The 19,706-nt window shown below is 40.7% G+C and overlaps 1 protein-coding gene across 1 annotated transcript in view; it reads right to left on the reverse strand.

Annotated features, from left to right (window-relative positions):
• Positions 1 to 364: 364 nt before the first annotated feature.
• The window catches only part of LOC150000917 (T-cell immunoglobulin and mucin domain-containing protein 2-like), a 31,956-nt gene continuing 12,614 nt past the window's right edge, over positions 365 to 19,706 (reverse strand). Inside the window, exons 5-9 of the mRNA XM_090290265.1 lie at positions 11,043 to 11,141; positions 6,425 to 6,480; positions 3,493 to 3,604; positions 1,963 to 2,188; positions 365 to 476 (exon numbers count right to left, since the gene is read on the reverse strand). Of these exons, the coding sequence (XP_090146391.1) occupies positions 365 to 476; positions 1,963 to 2,188; positions 3,493 to 3,604; positions 6,425 to 6,480; positions 11,043 to 11,141 (605 nt within the window). The remainder of the gene's footprint in view (positions 477 to 1,962; positions 2,189 to 3,492; positions 3,605 to 6,424; positions 6,481 to 11,042; positions 11,142 to 19,706) is intronic.

The raw sequence follows: 19,706 nt of genomic DNA on the forward strand, positions 1-19,706 counted from the left end.
GAAGCCCTATGTGACCAAAGTTGTTCTTTTCCTGTTTACCCAGTGAGGATTGTTGCTGGACACAGGATTCATAAGGTCTAATGAGAACATACGATTCTAAAGTGTTCATTTGATACTTGGGAGTCAGTTCTGCTATGATCAGAAGGACTAAGTAAGGTTTCACATAAAGATTCAGGGCCTATTACCAATAAGGCTGACCACACACAGATGAGCTAGAGACACTCTAACCAGCATCACCGACATGTTGGAATATGGTGAGAAATTGACAGAAAAAGCATCCTGGAGCTTAAAAGGGCTTTGCAGGTGAGATCTGGTCATCATCTTCTGCAGTCAAGGGCGTAAAGCCTTGGATAGCCACTGAGTCTTAATGCAGCTTGTAAGGACTGTCCTCAAAGCAGACGTTCTCATTTGCTTGGTAGTGCGCAGCAGTTTCATTCTGCGAAGTTCCAGTCAGAAGCTCTATGGATGAAGGCTTGCTACAAAAAGAATAACATGAGGAAGTGAAAAGCAGGTCACTTCTAAATAATGAGCAGCATGTTTGTTCACTTGCAATGCCAGAGCCCCATTCCCACAACCTGTTAGATGAGTAGAAGCTCCCAGAGTTGAGGATATTAAGTTGTGGAAAAGTTTGTTGAATCGGCAGGATTAAAAAACAAACAAACTAAGATGTATTCAGACTATCCTTCTTCAAGAGATTCATGTAATTAGAATACAAACATTGAAAGTCTAAGACAGTTATCAGAAATCAAATAGAAGTACAAATATAAATCAAGATGCATACTCTCATGGTAGCTAGCAAATGGTTTGGTTGGTGCATTCCTATCTGTGGATTGTGTCATTATAGGGTGAGTTTTTCAATCTAGGAAGTGATATACATCCTGTAATTAAGATAAACAGACTACGAAATACCAGAGCATATTGAATGTAGTAAAACAGTGCTGTTTCACAGAAGTGTGTACTGAATGCTGGTGTCAAAAATCTTACTGTGTCTCTATGGTCGGAATCAGAAAGGCATGAGTTAGATGACTTATATAACACATATAGTCACACATTGTGTACAAAAAAGTATGGGTGAAGTTTTGGTATAGCTGCTGTTTCACAATTAGTATATAGTGATTCTTTTTATTACCTGAGGCTACCCGGGAATGATGTGAAATGTACTGAGTCTTCACTCGACTCAGATCTTTATGAACCACTGACACACGTGTGAACAGCTTAGGTGTCAGTAACACGAAACGAGTCAGTGTGATATGGCTGCAAAAGAGTGTCACAATAAAAAGCTCTTTTTTTTCCTTTTTATATTTTACAATACTTTCCCCAATAAATATTTACATTTATAATTAAGCAATAAGAGGTGAATGTAAAGAAAATATTGACAGTTAATGGACAGAAATCAACTAAAGGGATACTATATTCCATGCTTTTCTGCCTGGAAGTATTTTTTTCCCTTCTGTTGATGGACCAGATACTCAAAATTTCTATTCGTATGGGTTTGGAACTCTAAAAAACCTAACAGAGTCTTTTATTTGCTGTATTATGTGAACTTGGATGTTCTTAATATTTCTAAATCTGCTCTCTAATCTATGAAGTAAGAACAATAGGCTCATTGATATGAAGGAATGACGGTAATAATTGAGGCCAACACCTACGGAGCACGTGCAATAAGTTGGGTAATGTCCAAGGCAAAGTCTGCGGGCTGGCTCATGTGATTAAAACATGGGCAAGATTGCCATCTGATGAAAGAGAACTAGGAATAGTGAATGGAGCCTAACAAGGATGGCTTTTGAATCAAAGACCTTGCTTAAAGCCCAAACACGACTCAGTGTAGCAGGCTACGGGGAAGCGGTAGTAAGTAGTTGTTTCATACCTGTCAGGTGTTTGCTCAGATGAACCCAGGGGTGGGTGAAAGTAAGGGGATTTAAGCTTCAATTGGGCAGTACGGTGGATTCACAAAAATTATACATCAAATGCCCGTTGGACCAGATAAGCAACTCAAAGGAGCAGAGCAGGTTGCAGATGGAACCACAGGGCTGGGGACTGCGGAGCACAGGAGGCCCCTGCCCCACTGCAGGGCCTCTGCTCTGCTTCAGCCTGGCCTTGTCTTCCTCCAGATCCTTGCAAGGGGTCTCCTGTCTGTCAGGGCTCCATGCACCGCCCACTACCCTGTCCACATCCCCCTGGTATTTGCCTGGAAACACCGAAAGGACCCTGTTTATTTGCTTATGTGATGTGTCTGTTTTGTTCATCTCTTTGGAATAGAATAGGCTTTCAGTAAACAAAGCACTGAGTGAAATCAAGGATAAACCAAACAATTCAATGAATGTAATTTCATCAAACACAGTTTGCGACTTAGTTCCATTACTCTAAGAGATGAGGATTGGGGGGCTATTTCTGTAGTAGTTCCTGGTACAACGCCAGGGAAATGTAGAAAGCTAAAAATATCACTGGGAGGAGCAGACAGTAATGGAGGCTCTCATTAAACTGGATTTTTCAGGCTCTGGGGTGAAAAATGGAGAGTTCAGGAGAAAGAGGAGAGGGACAGACCGAGATTTTTCTTTATTTTTATTAGAGTAGGAATGTCGAAATGCATTGACACAGACCTCTCGAGCTTACCTTATATGCAACACCTTTCTTCTCACACACAAATATTCTAAATTGGGGAGCAGTTAAAGAGAAAAGTAAACATGTCAGCCAAACAGTTCATGAGATCTTTTCGCAAATATGTATATCAGTTCTGCTATTACTTTAGTATATACAAAACTGTACAGAGGCAGGACAGGGGCTAAAAAAGTTAAATTCAGAAGAGTGTATTTTTAAAAAAAAGGAAATCACATAAAACTCAGACTAGACTCTTCCCTGATAACTTCAGGTAACTCCTTTTAAATATGTAGGACCCAGACAAGCCCCTTTGTGCAAACTATTTCATGTTCATTAAAGGTTTAGTGTATTCCCACACATGCCCCAATTTACTTTAAGCAATCACTAATCATTATATTTCATTTTTTAAAAATGGATGATAGTGACTCTTTCATGGAGGCCTGTTACACACACACACACACACACGCACACACACACACACACAGCAGGGGTGGCTGCTGAAATCTGTCTCCCTTCCAGTGTCGCATTTGCCTCTTCGGTTAAGTGAGTGATGTAAAACTCCCAACAACATTATCCTTCATAAGAACAGAAACTGGGCCTTGAGGGGAGGAGAGCAAGAAGAGTAAACAAATCCTATATGGTAAGGTTTGTCGCCTTCCAAATCCCAACTCTACCCAACAAACTCTTACTTCTTAGTATTTAATTTCTCCTATGGAGAATTTAAATTTCATTTTCTCTTTACAGGCCAATATTTTAAGAAAAAAAAGAAAAAGCTTATGAGACAAGGAAGTCATGTGAAGTCAGAATTACGTGGTGTGAGGAGCTACGTGAAAGCAGCCCGTGGCTCTGGAACCCTTGCTCCGTTCCCTTCGGCACAGCCCTGCAATGACTTACTTTTGGTGACCACGGCAGCCACAACAATGAGCGCTATGAGGGCCGCCGTGGCGAGTCCCATGTACAGGGACTTGTTGCTGCTCGTCCGTGGATTTTGTTTCAGGCTCACGTGCTAAGGAAAGACCAGCAGGTTAAAAAAGCACCTTGTTAGAGTTATGGGTAGAAAACATTTCCTAAAATAATGTACTCATTTATCTTTATTGGCCCTTGTCTACTGCTAGATCATGAGGGGTAAGGCCAAGTGATCTGAGGTTGTAACCATGGTGAAATTATAAAAGAATTTGAAATTCAGTATGTATTTGGGGATGTAGAAATATTTTATATCATGCTCGGAGTGGGATATTTGTGGGTGTGTATATATTTGTCCCAGATCAAACTGTACACTTCAAAGGGTACTCTTTATTATATGTAAATTACCCATATTTTCAAAAAAATCACTAAGCTATTCCCACAAATATATTCTATTATGACATGAAAAAGAAAAACAATTTCTTCATATATAAGTGGACTTGGTGAGGCCATGATGCTACGTAAGACTTGCTGATGCTATATGATGTCATCTGGACATACTTAACTAATGAATTTGCTCATTACTAGACTCCTTATTTTTTAACTACATGAGTAATTCAAGACTCTGTCTATATCTATATAATGGGCCAGAAAACAACTGCTCACAGACTTGGCCTTGATTAATAATTAACTTAAAATGCTGTGCAATGGGGCAGAAATCCATGTGCAGTTCATGAGAATCACCCTTCTAGAATAAGTCTGAAATATGCCAATATTGTGCCAGACCCGTTTACATAGCTTAGTTCCAATCCTGAAAAGATCCCAAAGAGTAGATATTTTAACAGAAAGGAAGTGGAGGATCAGAGAGAAGGATCAAACCTTTTCCTGCATAAAATTTTAATCTCTGGTGTCAGAATCCTGGTTCTTTTAGCCTCTGCGAGACCCTTGACAAGATATTTAGCGTCTCTGAACCTCTGTTTCTGTGTCTGTCAACTACAGGTTGAATAGAGTCCTTGGGAAAGATATGTTTCAATACTTCCTGAGAAACACTGTGAGGAATATGAGGAGGGCAATTTAGCATTTGAGCCATGTTTAAAGGGGAAATGGCCACTATCTGGGATGGAAAGGTGCGTTGGGATAACCTGACCATGGGGGCTAAAGTGGTAGATGGTACATGGGGTCACCAAAGGAGACTTTCCTTTCCTTTTAAAAATATTATATTACACAAAAAGTGCATGTTCATTTAAAAATGTGCAGCTAAGCACAAAGAGGAAAAGTAAAATCAACCATAATTCTAACATCCAGAAACAACCACTGTTACCATTTTTTATTATATACTTCTTCAGAATTTGTTGTATTGTTTTTTCTTAACATAAATAATTACTATATTCAATACATAGTGAATATATATTATTGGTAAAGTTATTTTTTTTTCATTTAATCAGTGATAACTGTGTTCCCAAATCAGTAAATGCACCGCAGTGATTATTTTATTTTGTTTTATTTTAATGAGAGAAGGCAAGGGAGAGAGAAAGAGAGGGAGAGAAACATTGATGTGTGAGAGAGACATCAACCAGTTTCCTGTTGCACGCCCCCAAATGGGGACCAGGCCCACAACCCAGATACATGCCCTGACTGGGGATCGAACCAGTGACCTTTCAGTTCACAGGTTGGCATGCCATTCACTGAACCACGCCAGCCAAGGCTGCAGTGATGACATTCTTAATGGAAATATGTGGGTGTGCTTAATTAATTAATCCCTTCCTATTGAGTATTGAAGTTGTTTATAACACTTTCATGATTACAAATAGCAGCAATGAATATCTTTGCTCATCCATCTTCATGTGTTTGTTCAATTCTCTCCTTAAATAGTGTCCAGGAGGTTATCACTGGGTCAAAACATATGCTGCATACTTTCAAGATACCAGGGAGATTTGTTGACATCCTCAGAATCAAGACACAAAAAGCCCACAATTTTACTACTGTATATTATGCACTTGTGCTCCTATTTGCTGTTAACCATACCTGTCCTACAAGTAACTGAGGTCAAGAACAATCTCACCATTCAGAATGTGTGTGTGTTTTCAATTCAGCATAAATTCGGCCATATAGCAACGTAATAATCACTTCCACTGTGGAAGTGCTGATATTTAGGCGGTATATACAAATTCAGCCCACATCCACCACATAGATCATGCCATATAAGTTGTTAAAATAGCTCATATCACTCCTCTGTAGTGCTCTCTTCGTAACTAAGGTTAACAGTATGAAGTAATCTGACCCCACATGAAATCACCGCACTTTGTCTTAGCTTGAGTTTCTCTAACTGTTGTGGGTTGTCAATTCTCACCACTTGTGACCAGGGAAGACCTTAATAAGTCATCCTGTGGGGAGGTTCCCGTATAGAAACACTGCAGTCACCTCGAAATTTCCGCATAGGAAGGCAATCGGGTTGGAAAGGACATTAGGGAGGCTTTGCTGAAGCAGCACACTTTCACTTACATAACATATTGTGGGGGGGACGGCCTCCTGGCCACCACAGAGCCTCAAAGCATGTTATCCCCTAATGGTAACTTAAGTCTTCCTGGGGGGGTTATATCAGCTTGCTCTCCTGAAATTAGTTCATTCTTTTCTGTCCTATTTTTGGCCAGGAAAAAGTCTGTAGTGCGTGAGTGTTGTGTGTGTGTGTGTGTTTGGGTAAAATATCACTTATCAGGCATCTCTAACAAGCTGGTCTACCTATATCTATATGAACTTCACAAATTAATTAAAGCATCCCTATTTAAGAAAAATACTATTTCCTTCTTTGTCTCTCCACTAGAAAAAATCAGTCTGGGGGCCAGCCTTACAGACAATCTCTAAATATCACTTGCTTCCAGGGAGACATACAGGGGACAGTGAATAAAGTAGGGGATTTGCTTACGTTTCTGCTGCTCTGCCCATGGCCATCTGAAGGCTGCGTCACAGTGCTGTTCCCAGCTGCTCAACAAAGAAAATTATTTAGAGTGAGGAAAAATATTGAATTTTCTCTACAGACACTAAATCTATTCACATTGCTTTCTGGTGATGAAGGAAAAGATGAACAATAATATGCCCAAATGCAGCAGGCATGGCAGGAATTATACCAAGTTACTAGCGTTTATGAATTTGTCCTGTAAGGTTCTGTTTCTTAACAATTTTGTCATGGACCCTGTGAAAATGGCCTCCTTTTTTCTTCTTTATAGAAAAAATGCATTACATACAAAGCGTTACCTACAATTTTAGGAGCACGGAGGACATTCTTGGAACCAGGTTAAGAATGCCACTTATACAGAAGTAATCAATATTTTTATGCCAGATAAGAACCCGCCAGTGAATGCCCAGAGGCCGTATGCACATCCAAAGATCAAACTACTCTGTTCACGATGGACATCACATTGATTTTACATTCAAACTATAAGTAAAATGTACAAAGATGCCTAAAACAGGTCGCATATAAGTCCTATATTACATGCCAATGTGCCTAGACATTGATCCAGAAGTACTGTAGAAAATACCTATTATATCAGCCACAAGACCAATAAATCTTATACTACCTAAAATCCTAATATTAAAAGATATTATTCTTTATTTTTTGGTAAAACAATTATATTTATGTATGTATGCAAATTTTTAATGATAAAAATATCTTAATTTTAACATAATCCTACATTTTAAATAACTAGTACTTTCATACAGCCCAAACTAAAAAGGATATAAAAAGCCTCACTCTCTTCTTTCCTCTAATCTCTATCAATCTCCACACCATTTGTATTAGTTTCTTGTTTAATTTACTTTCTAAATAATTTTTATTTTTTAATACAGGTGACATACAATACTATATTACCTTCATGTGTATAGCATAGTGAACAGACATCCATATAACTTATAAAGTGAACACCTTAAAAAATATAGTATGTGTTTGCTTCCTCTGTCGAATATTAATTGACAATAAGGTGTCTGTTTATTTCTAGGCTCTCTATTCTGTTCCATTGACTTATGTGTCTGATTTTATGCCAGTACCATGTTGTTTTGATTACTATGGCCTTATAGTATAGTTTGATATTAGGTAGTATGATTCCTCCTGCTTTGTTCTTCCTTCTCAGGATCACTGTTGCTTTTGGGGGCCTTTTGTGGTTCCATATAAATTTTGGAAATATTTGTTCTAGTTCTGTGAAATACATCATAGGAATCTTGATAGGAATCGCGTTGAATTTGTAGACGGCTTTGGGTAGTATGGGCATTTTTATGATATTAATTCTTCTTATCTATGAACACAGTATGTGCTTTACTGCTGAGTTTCTATGGTTTTGTCAGTAGCTAGGGAATTTAAAAAACCCAAAGTATGTATGGTGATTATGACTGGACTCTTTTGTCATTACTAGAATTGGAAATTTGTTTAACCATTCCAGATCTGTTTCCTCATCTATAAAGTTGGATTAAGAAAATTGTAAGGATGTGAAGTGCTTGGTACATCATAGATACTCAGGTAAAAGAGAATTCTATATTTGACCTATAATTTCCTAGGAAGGGCAGGAATATGTTCTCTTTTACAAACTAGATATTTCAAAGCACCAAAACTTTAAAGGGATAGAAGAAGATATTTCATGAAAATGGAAGGAAAGGAAAACAGTGGGGTAGCAATACTTATACCAGACAAAATAGACTTTAAAACAAAGGCCATAACAAGAGATTAGAAGGATGCAGCAATTCCACTCCTGGGTCTTTATTTAGAGGAATCCAAACTTTAATTCCAAAAGACATATGCACCCATATTGTCATTGCAGCACTATTTAAAATAGCCAAGATATGGAAGCAAGCTAAGTGTCCTTCAGTAGATGAATAGATAAAGAAGAAGTGGCACACATATACAGTGGAATAAAACTTGGCCATAAAAAAGAATGAAATCTTGCCATCTACAACATTCATGCACCTAGAGGGTATTGTGCTAAGTAAAATAAGTCAGACACAGGAAGACAAATACCATATCATTTCACTTATATGTGGAATCCAATGAACAAACTGAACTAACAAAGAAAATAGGGACAGACTGCTAAACTGAGAGTGGGAAGACAGCTTCGGGGGGATGTTAGAGGTGGAGGGATTGAGCTAAAGGGAAAGAGGACTCACGGACATGAGCAATGCTGTGGGTATTGCTGGGGGTGGGGGTATAAGGGGATTAAATGGTAACAGAAAAAATACAATAAAAATTAAATTAAAAAAAATAATTGCAAAAAAAGAAATTCAGCAGTAGTGAAATTGAAATAACTGTATTTTCCAATATCTTTACATAATTTCTGTGTTTATGTTTTACTCATTCTGAGACTACTTTAGCCGAAGGCAATATTTAGGCTGAGGCAATATCTATAGTCTAGGCTGTGTTCATGACTTGTGTTTGACCTTAAGTAAGTCCTCAGTTATAGAACTGGATGACCCAGAAAAAATAGTCTGGGTTTGAGTCAGATGAGATTGAGTTCAAATTTGAAAATGTCCCTTAAAAGTGTGACCTTAATCAAGGTCTGTTGCATACATATAAACATATATTGCTAGCTAGGGTAACCTTAAACTATAACTACAACTTATTAATATGACCCATCTCATAAAGTTGTTAAATTAGATGATATATGTAAAGTACTTAACATCATATAAGGTAAATATCAGCTGTTAGGAAATATTATGGCATAAAGAAAGGAGCAGGTGTGGCTCAGTGGATTGAGTGCCAGCCTGCGAACCAAACAAAGTGTCACAGGTTAGATTCCCGGTCAGGGCACATACCTGTGTTGCAGGCCAGGTCCCCAATTGGGGACCTGCAAGAGGCAACCACACAGTGATGTTTCTCTCCCTCTCTTTCTCCCTCCCTTCCCCTCTCTCTAAAAATGATTATGTAAAAACAATTTTTTTTTGAAAAAAGGAGCAGTGTGGAGCGGGGAGGCACTGTGCAATGACTTCCAAACATCTTGCCTTTCAGTCAGCATAAATATCCAGTGAGGGTGCAACAACATGCCCTTGGCACATAGCCAGGACCTGGGAGCGGTCCCCAACACACAGCCATAGGGCCTCACCAATCTGGGAATGGCAATGAGTAAGGCCTCCACTGAAAAAGTAACTGAGATAAAGTACGAAAGTTCCCTGGCACGTACACTGTCAAAGGTGCGTGGCGGGCCGTATTGCAGCCCAGATCCCTCCCAGACCTAAGAGTCTCCACTTCTGTGAAGCCACCACCCACAGACGGTGGACATGGGAACAGCGAGACTTGGCTCGAGAGCCTCAGATACTCAGCCAAGACGGGGACGTAGCTGCCTCGACGTCTCTTCCTACCTCGGAAAGCTCCACCTTCCCCAGGTTATAGTGACATGATATTTACAAAGTGATTCCCCACTCCTACTTTCTTCCTCCTCTCAGCCCTAGAAGTGTGGGTGCAGCTGCTCCTCCTGCTGTTACCTTGTGTTCTTATCTATTTTCACTCCGCTTATGTGTCTGGAAACAGTTCACATGAGGATTTCACATTCAAAACCAAATGCCCCCATTATCTGATCCCAACAGAACGGGTCCCTCTGGGACCCTCACTGCAGGTCCATTCTAAATTAACCATCTTCCAGGAATGACTGGCAACAGGTAGGCCATGAGGGGGTCTTACAGATCGGAAGCTCCCGAGTACAGTGTGCCGTACACAGGAGGAGTTTGCAAGGTGTGGCCTTGTTGGACACAGCACTAGCACAGGGACACACAGCCACCTCTGCGTTGCAAAGGGGTCAGCATGCGGCACTCCCCACACTCACCACTCTGGCCACACCATTAGCTGGGGAAGAGAACAGGCTTCAGGATCACCTTCCTCCACTGTGGGAAAGGCAGGCCATTCTTCCAATTCAAAAGAGGAGAGATTACATGGGACCTGCCCAGAGAGGGGAGGATTGGGGAGACTTTTTGGAAGCGAATAGCAGATTCTCCGTGGGGCGGGCCTCTGTCTTTGGTGCTGGTGTTGGTGGCCTCAAACCACCTCTAAGTGTCCACCTGCAGCCCACACAAGGCAGAGTCTCCTAGATGTATCGAGGTTCTGGAGCTTAGGCCAAATGCCAACACAGGTGACTAGTTTGGTCTGGGTTTAATTGTTTTACAGCTCTGGCCCAAGGGAGCCAGCCCAGTAATACAAAAATGTGGGGTCAAGACTAGTTTGTGTCATTTAGAAAAACAGAGACATGCACGTGGATGTTCTCAGATCACACAGGCTACCTATGCGAGTCAGGTTTTGTGTCGGACGTCTGGTAATAGTCGTATTCGCTATTGTAACTACGTCCCAAGCTCTTCACCTCATTTAACCCTCACAAGGATATACACGATCAGGGACGTTCCATTCATTTTACAAGTGATGGAACCAGATTCAGAGAGGGGGAGACATTTGTTCAAGTCACATAGCTGATTGGAAGGGTCAGTGTCGGCACTCGTGTCCAATCGTATGTTAACAGCACGGCAATGATTATCAAAACGTGAATGCTCTCGGTCCTCAGGGAAGAAAATGAAGTTACCTGTCGGGCAAGAGCTCGATGATGAGCCGGTCGTGTTTGTTTCCTGTGGTGTGATAGGCTGGGTTTCTGTTGCCTGCTTCAGAGAAGATGAAGTAGTTTCTGCAATAAAAAGAATGGAAGAGCTGTGTTCTATCTGTAGAGGAAAATTTCCATCCACCCCCAATAAAAACAAACAACAAAACTAAAACCAGGAATTGCCTTCAATTCTTTCTTAGAAATATATTCAAAAGAACATTAAGACATTGTACTGCTTTCTAGGTATTTTATTGTTAGGACTAAATCTGATATAGATGATGGTCTAGATTATCATCGACAGACAGAAACTTTTCACACTTTTCATACCCTTCGGATCCCCCTAAGTGCATAATGCCCATGAGAATAGTCACGGGATGTAAAGAACAGCCCAGGGAATAGAGTCAGTAACATTGTAATAACTGTACACAGTGTTAGATGGGTACTCGATTTATCAGGGTGATTGCTTCTTAAGTTATATAAATGTCTAATCGTGGGATTGTTCATCTGAAACTAATATAATATTATATGTTACATGTATTTTTAAAAATAAATAAAAACTTGTAAAATGAAAAAAGAGAGAACTTAGCATAAATCCTGTCACATAGAGAGAGCAAACAACATAACCAATAAAATATACTTAAAAAAAAAGAGAGAGAGAGTAAATGATAACTCATTGAAATCTTATCCTTCAGATGAGACTCCAGCATAAGGACAGGCTAAAGGGTCTCTACTCAAAGTTCCCTGTGGGGAACAATCTCATATTCTGGCCCGTCTCCTGGCATTCCCTGAATTGTCCTGATAAGCCTGTGCTCAACTGAGCCAACACCACATAATCCTCATTAACTAACCAAGATAATTGGGGCCCTGGCCGAGTGGCTCAGTGGGTTAGAGAATTGAACCAATACGATGGGTTCAATTCCCAGTCAGGGCACATACAAAAATGAACTAGTGAATTCACAAGTAAGTGGAACAACAAATCGATGTTTCCGTCTCTCTCTCCCCCCAAAAATCAGCAAATTAAATTAAAAAAAAAAGATCATTGGTCTGGGGATTTTTTTTTTTTTTTTTTTTGGCTAATAATGAATGCCCTTGAGACCCTGATTTTTAAAAACTATGGATCTCTTTATGCTGAAAATACTTATAGGTACAAAAGGTACATATAATCTGGAATGGAGATTGTCAGAATCTGTGAAACTCACATGTGGAACCCAGGGATAAGCATTAATCATAGATTGTACTTCTACCTTAAGATAATACACTGGGTGGTCTACCTCCTCTCATTAGAGGGCCTCTGAACTCAAAAACATATCAGTTCACCTGTCATAAGATCCTGCATGGGTGCTGTAGCTGTAGGAGCAGAGGTGAAGACCCTAGTTGATGGTGCACTGGTGACCTTGGGTGGAACTAGAAACCAACATGAAAGCAGGATTAATCAATCAGCAGGAAACAAGAGCTTTGTGCTGTACATCAACTCAACCTATGAGAACTGGGCATTAATCTCCCTGAGGCATTAATCTCTCTGAAGTAAGAGTTCTTTTTTAAAATTTTTAAAAGATTTTATTTATTTATTTTTAGAGAGAGGAGAAGGGAGAAAAACATCAATGTGTTTTTGCCTCTCACACACCCCCAGCTGGGGACCTGGCCCACAACCCAGGCAACGTGCCCTGACGGTGAATCGAATAAGCAATCCTTTGGTTCGCAGGCGAGCGCTCAATCCACTGAGCCACATCAGCCAGGGCTGAAGTTAACAGTTCTTAATCCTTGGTCTACTAGAATTGAATGAGAGAGAACTTGAGAACCTGCTCACAAAAAGGAAACTACATTGAAAAGTATATATTTCAGGATGTTCAAAATAAAAATGTTCCCCAGGAATAGCACTGAAACACTTTTAAAAGACCAGCCATGCATCAGATTTGTGAATCTTCGTAAACATTGATGAGTGGGGGAAATGTCTAGAACCTGAACCTGTTTCTGTCCTCTCAGTGGTGAATGACTAAGACTTAAACAGTAGCCACAGACCCAGAATGTTTACCAAATAAATAGCATTCAGCTCAGTCAGTTGTGAGTGTACCTGCCAAAAAATACACTCTAAATGAGGATTAACCCACAACTCATTAGCATGTGCTAGATCACAGGGAGAATTAACGCAACATACATTTCGTTAGAAGGTAATAACTTTGAGTCTTTAAAGACTCAGAGTGGGTATAGCATTACGCCTCTTCTATGGATAGTCTCAAAAAGAGAGCTGAAACTTAAAATTAAGCCCAATCACAGTGACTTGCACAAAAACAAATCAATGAAACCCTGATTCAAGAATATGTATTTTTTAGCATGGGAAATATAGTCAATAATATTCTAATAACTATGTATGGTGTCAGATGAGTGCCAGCTTTATTGGATTAGTCTTAGTAAGTTACATCATGTCAAATCATGGGAGTGTACACCTGAAACTAATATAATAATGTATGTTACCTGTATTCAAAACATAATTTTTAAAAGAAGAATGGGTACTTTTTTTCCCTTCAGGCACCTTTTTTTTTCCTTATGAGAAGCTTTCTTAAATCTAAGCTAAGTATAAAAAAGAACACTTGTATAGGAGCCCATTGATTTGAAAGCTGTTCTTTTGAGAGAGTCAGTATAATTTGGAATCAAGCCAATGTTTGCCTTGAGAGGAAAAAAGCTTTATTCAACAAATATCTGGGAGTATCCATTACACACAAGGCACTGGTCTAAAGCACAGGTCAGCAAACCTTGCGTGAAGAGCCAGACAAAAAGTGTTAGGGTTTGGGAGGCCCTGGTCTCAGCGGCTATTGCTCAGCTCTGTCAGTGTGAAAGCAGCCATAGACCAGATAATGACTGGATATGGCTCTTCCAATAAAACTTTCATATAAGACCAGTGCTGGGCTGGTTATCCTTGAGTGGAAGGTCCAAGTAGAGAGGACTAAAGGAACTCCACCCAGATTTGCTGGTGAGACAAAAATCTCATTAACCTGACACTTCTTCCCTGGCATTACCTAGATTTTCCTCACAAACTTGTGCTCAGCTGGGCCAATCCACATCCTCCTCATTGGATGGCTAATGATAAATCAATCCCTTTGAGAATCTGATTTAAAAAACAATGGGTCCTCTCACTCTGAAGATACATACAGGTACAGTAGATGCATATAACATGGGACAAGGTTTCACAGAACACCTGGGGTCAGATGGAACAAACCCAGGGAAAGAATCTTTAGCACAGATTGTAACCCTGTCTTACACATGCCCTGGGTGCTCTATATCCCCTCATTAGAAGGCCTCTGGCCTCAGAGACACATCGGTTTACCTGTGTTAAGTTTTGGCGTTGGTGTTGGTTCCGAAGTTGTAGGAGCAGAGGTAGAGACCCCAGCTGATGTGGCAACACTGGTGACCGGAGGAGGAGCTAGAAACCAACACGAAAGCAAGGATTAATGAAGCAGCAGGAAACAAGAGCTTGTGCTTGGCCTGCACATCCACATAACCAAAACACTTCTTTCCAACAAATACTTGTGAGTGTCCATTACACGCAACACATTAGTGTAAAGCACAGGTCAGCAAACTTTCTTTAAAAGGCCTGACAGAAAGTGTTAGGGTTTGGGGGTCTGTGGTCCCAGCGGCCATTGTTCAGCTCTCTCCATGGGAAACAGCCATAGACCAGGGAGTATAATGACTGGATACGGCTGTTTCAATAAAACCCGTGTTATGCTTAGGAGGAGGGTCCGACCTCAGAGAGGACTAAAGGAATTCCACTCAGATTTGCTTGCGAAGACAGACTCTCATTAACTGGACCCTTGTTCCCTGGCATTACCTATATTTTCCTCATAAACCTGTGCTCAGCTGGGCCAGATCCACATCATCCTCATTAGATGTCTAATATCACAGGCTGGGGGTGCGGGGGGTTGGCTAATGATAAGTCAATCCCTTTAAGAATCCAAATTAATAAATAATGGATCCCCTCACTCTGAAGATACATATAGGTAGAGTAGATGCATGTAATATGGGACAAGTTTTTAAAGAGCTTGTTCCTAGCTGGAACCCAGGGAAGAACTGTTAACATAGATTGTAACTCTGCCTTAACACAAGCCCTGGGTGGTCTTCATCCCCTCATTAGAAGGCCTCTGGCCTCAGAGGCACATCAGTGTACCTGTCAGAAGGTCCGCTGTTTGTGCTGCAGTTGTAGGAGCAGAGGTGAAGACCCTAGGTGATGGGGCACTGGTGACCTGAAGAGGAGCTAGAAACCAACATGAAAGCAGGATTAATGACGCAGCAGGAAACAAGAGCTTGTGCTGGCCCTGTGCACACACACATCCATTGAGAGACTGTCTCACATAGAATTGGACATTAACCTCCCTTGAACTCCAAGTGCTTGTCCTCAGCCTACTACGACCTGACATGGGAGGGTTTGAGGACAACAGAAACAGAAACAGCTGCATCGAAATGTATATATTCCAGGAGGTTCAGAGGTGAAAAACGCTAGTTGGGTTACGCACTGAAGCACTTTGAAAACACCAGCCAGGCATATCAGATTTATGTATCTTTATACACATTGATGTGGTGGGGGAAACTGTCTACAGCCAGGACCTGTGTTTGTCCTCTATGGTGAATGACTAAGATTTAAACAGTAGCCCCAGACAAAGAGTGTTTACTAGATACATAGCCCGCATTTCAGGTCGGTCCTGAGGTTACCCTCCCAAGAGTCCTGCATCCTAAATGAGGATTAACTCACACCACCGATATATGCTAGATCACACAGACAGTGTATACATTATACATTTGGCTGAAAGGTGAATTAGGCCATTAATGGTCACTGTGAAACTAAGAGATGATAACAGGTAATAACTTTGGCTCTCTCCATGACAGAGCAGATTTAGGATTTCAAAGCACTTACGGAAGATCTCAGAGCTACCCTGAGAGAGAGAGAGAGAGAGAGAGAGAGAGAGAGAGAGAGCTGGCACTAGAATTAAGTCTGAACACAGTGCCTGGCACAAAAGCAGATCAATGAAGGCCTGATCAAGAATGTATGCTTTTTGCCCTGGTTGGTATGGCTCAGTGGATTGAGCATCAGCTTGCAGACCGAAAGGTTCCTGGTTTAATTCCCGGTCAGAGCACATGCCTGTGTTGCAGGCCAGGTCTCCCGTTGTAGGCATGAGAGAGGCAACAGATCGATGTTTCTCTCCCCGTTTCTCCCTCCTTTCCCCTCTCTCTAAAAATAAATAAATAGTCTTTAATAAAAGGAAGGTATACTTTTTTTTTTCCTCACAAGGCACCTTTTTATCCTGCAAGAAGCTTCCTTGAATCTCAACTCTATTACTAGAAAGGAGGACTTTGCGTAGGAGACCATTGATTTGAAAGCTCTTCTTTAAGGGATCCACTTTAATTTGGAATAAAGCCAATTCTTGCCTTGAAGAAGAAAGAACTGTTTTTTCAACAAGTACTTGAGTCAGCAAACTATGTAAAGGGCGTGATAGCACATGTTTAGGCTCTGGTGGTCCTATGGTCTCAGTGGCAATTGCTCAACTGTGCCAGTGTGAAAGTAGTCATGGGCAAGATAGTTTAATGATTAGGTATGACTGTTTCAATAAAACTTTATTCATAAGGCTGTTCGTGAGACTGTTTTGAATATGGTCTGTCTCTGGGCTATAGTTTGCCGACCCTAATGTAAGCTGTAGCATGAGACTAAAAAAGGAGTACAAGCCTATCTCTTCTCTCCAGTTTAAAATCGAATCTTCAGAAAAATGCAAGCATGCAAAAAGAAATCCAATCAAAGGTGCATAAGGAACAATTAAGAGGAGGATACCTAGTCAGATTGTCTATCCAGCTTGTCTGATTCATTGGTAAGTATCCTCCACTGAATGCTAGGGGGGTTGCTGGTGAGGAGAAGCCTTACAAGAAGAATGAAGAGTAAACTCAGCCTGTGTAAATGCAAGAAAACGTCAGCAAAGAACTGGTTTGGGGAAGCTGTGAGTTACTGCGGCTCGGTCATGGACCTGCTTTATACTGGATACAGCAGCTGCCTTGGAATTAACCCACCTATTGAAGACTCCTACTTCATTGCCGCGTTACTTTTAAAAATTCAGCCAGGCGAAGGAACGTCACAGCTCCAACAATATTGCAATCACCATCTCTGCTTCACTGCTCCCTCCTCACATCTGTCTCTAGCCCTCTATCCCACCAGTTTCTTTCCTCCCCGAAATTGCCTCTCAGATACAGTTGCCACAGAGTCAGCTGTTCCCTCCATTTGAATTGACCTTAACTTTCTTGCCTTCATAAAAAAGACAAACACCAAGTTGATAACTTGGGAGATTACATAATACAGTTTCTCTTAATTATAAAAGAAAAATAGATATAGGTTATTGAGACCACAGGTATTGGGTTCTACTGTCAACAAGAGACCTTAGTGGATGGAGATTTATTAAGAAGGAGAGCATAAACCAGGAAATCCCCAAATATCACCCCCTACTTTTTTCATCAGATGATAAGGCTCTTAGCATGTCCCCCTCAAAGTGGAAAATATGTAAACTCCCAAGATATTTGGATTTCATGAAATTCCTAAAACCAGTGGGTGAAGAGTTATTGGGATGCTAATATTTTCATATTGCAATAAGGTCATTTTCATTTTTCAACAAGCTATGCTATGATACGAAAAGAGATACACTTCAAAAATCAAAGGTAGGGCAAAGGGTAGGTGTGGAACTATATATGCTTACACAATGTATATTCCAAAAGATTAAATGGACAATCATTAAACTTGGTTATGTAGGAACTGTTAAGTTGGTTTTGCTGAAACAAAATTTTACCCTTGAGATACTATTTGAATGTTGGTTTCAATAAAGGTTCTTCAAATTGTTAAAAAAAAAAAAAAAAACTTGGTTATGTATCCATTTGACAGTACCCACAACTAAAAAGTAGGACTTAATCGCACCGATAGTACGTGGGGTTGTCCTAAGAAATCAAGTAATGTAACACTTGCACAGAACTCAGCATGCTTCCTGACATATGAGACAGAATAAACATTAACTTCACTGAAATCTTATCCTCAAGGGTAGGATCCAACTTCAGAGGGGACTGAAGGATCTCAACTCACAGCTCCTTGTGAGGACTGAATCTCATTTACCTGATCCTTTTTCTTTTGTGTATCCCTGTATTTTCCTCATAAACTTCTGCTCAACAAGGCCAAATCTACACCATTTTCATTCTATGCCAAAGATCAGTGGTCTGGGGTGTTTTGGCTAATAATGTATCCCACTGAGAACTGACTGAAAAACTAACAGGTTTCCTCATTCTGAAACCATTTATACAAAAAGGGCATGTAATGTGGAATGGGGGTTCACAGACACGATGCAGTTCTCTTTTGGAAGCCATCTAAAAAACCTTACCCTGAATTTGACTTGTGTCTGACCACAATGCCTTGGGTAATCTACAGCCTCTCATTAGGAGGGCTCTGGCCTCAGGAACACAGCAGTTTACCTGTCTTGAGTTTCTGCGTGGGTGCTGGAGTTGTAGGAGCAGGGGTAGAGACTCTAGGTGATGTTCCAACCTTGGTGACCGGAGGAGGAGATAGAAGCCAACACGAAAGCAAGGATTAATGAAGCAGCAGGAAACAAGAGCTTTGTGCTGGGCCTGCGCATCAGCATAACCAATGAGAGGCTGTCCCCAGGCAGAACTAGGCACTGATCTCCCCTGAACTCCGCGTTCCTGTCCTGATTCTATTCATTCAGCCAGGTGAAAGAATGTCACAGCTCCAACAATGTTGCAGTCACCACCTCTGCTTCACGTGCTGTCTCTTCACATCTGTCTCTAGCCCTCTAGCTTACTAGTTTCTTTGCTTCCCTGACAGAGGAGGGCTTGAAGGGGGAGAAACAGAAACAAACGAACAGAAGAAAAACTGCATTAAATGATATATATACTGGGAAGTTCAGAGTTGAAAAGGGATACCTGGGATTTACACTGAAGCGCTTTGAAAATCCAGCCATGCATATCAGATATATATATCCTCATAAACATGCATGAGAAGGGACACATGTCCAGAGTCTGAACCTGTCACAGTCTGCTCAGTGGGGAATGACTTGGACCTCGATAGCAGTTCCCAGGCCCAGAATGTTTACCAAATAAATAGCATTCAGTTCACTGAGTCCTACAGATATGCTCCCCAGGGACCTGCTCCCTATATGAGGATTACCTCACACTCACTAGCATATGCCACATCACACAGGCAAGTTATACATTTGGCTAGAAGGTAAACTAGACCACAGGAAATAACTGCTATTCCTTCCAGGGTCAGAGAGGGTATAGGACTCAAAAACACTTAGGGAAGGTCTTAGAGCTACCCAGAGAGAGAGCTGAAAAGTGAAGCCAAACCCAGTGTCTGGCACAAAAGCAGATCAACGAAGGCCAGAATCAAGAATGTGTATATTTTTCTCACCAGGCATCTGTTTTTGTTTGTTTTTACAACGTCCTTAAAACTCAACTCTGCTAACTATAAAAGAAACCTGTAGAGAGCAGACCATTGGTTTGAATGTTCTTCTTTTCAGAGAATCTGTTTAATTTGGAATTAAGCCAAGACGTGCCTTAAAAAGGAAAAACTTTTTTTTTTTTCACATACATTTGTGAGTTTCTATTACATGCAAGACCCTA

This window comes from Furipterus horrens, unplaced genomic scaffold (genome assembly GCF_987537825.1).
Source record: "Furipterus horrens unplaced genomic scaffold, mFurHor1.1.pri manual_scaffold_10, whole genome shotgun sequence".
In the NCBI taxonomy this organism is placed as follows: Eukaryota; Metazoa; Chordata; class Mammalia; order Chiroptera; family Furipteridae; genus Furipterus; species Furipterus horrens.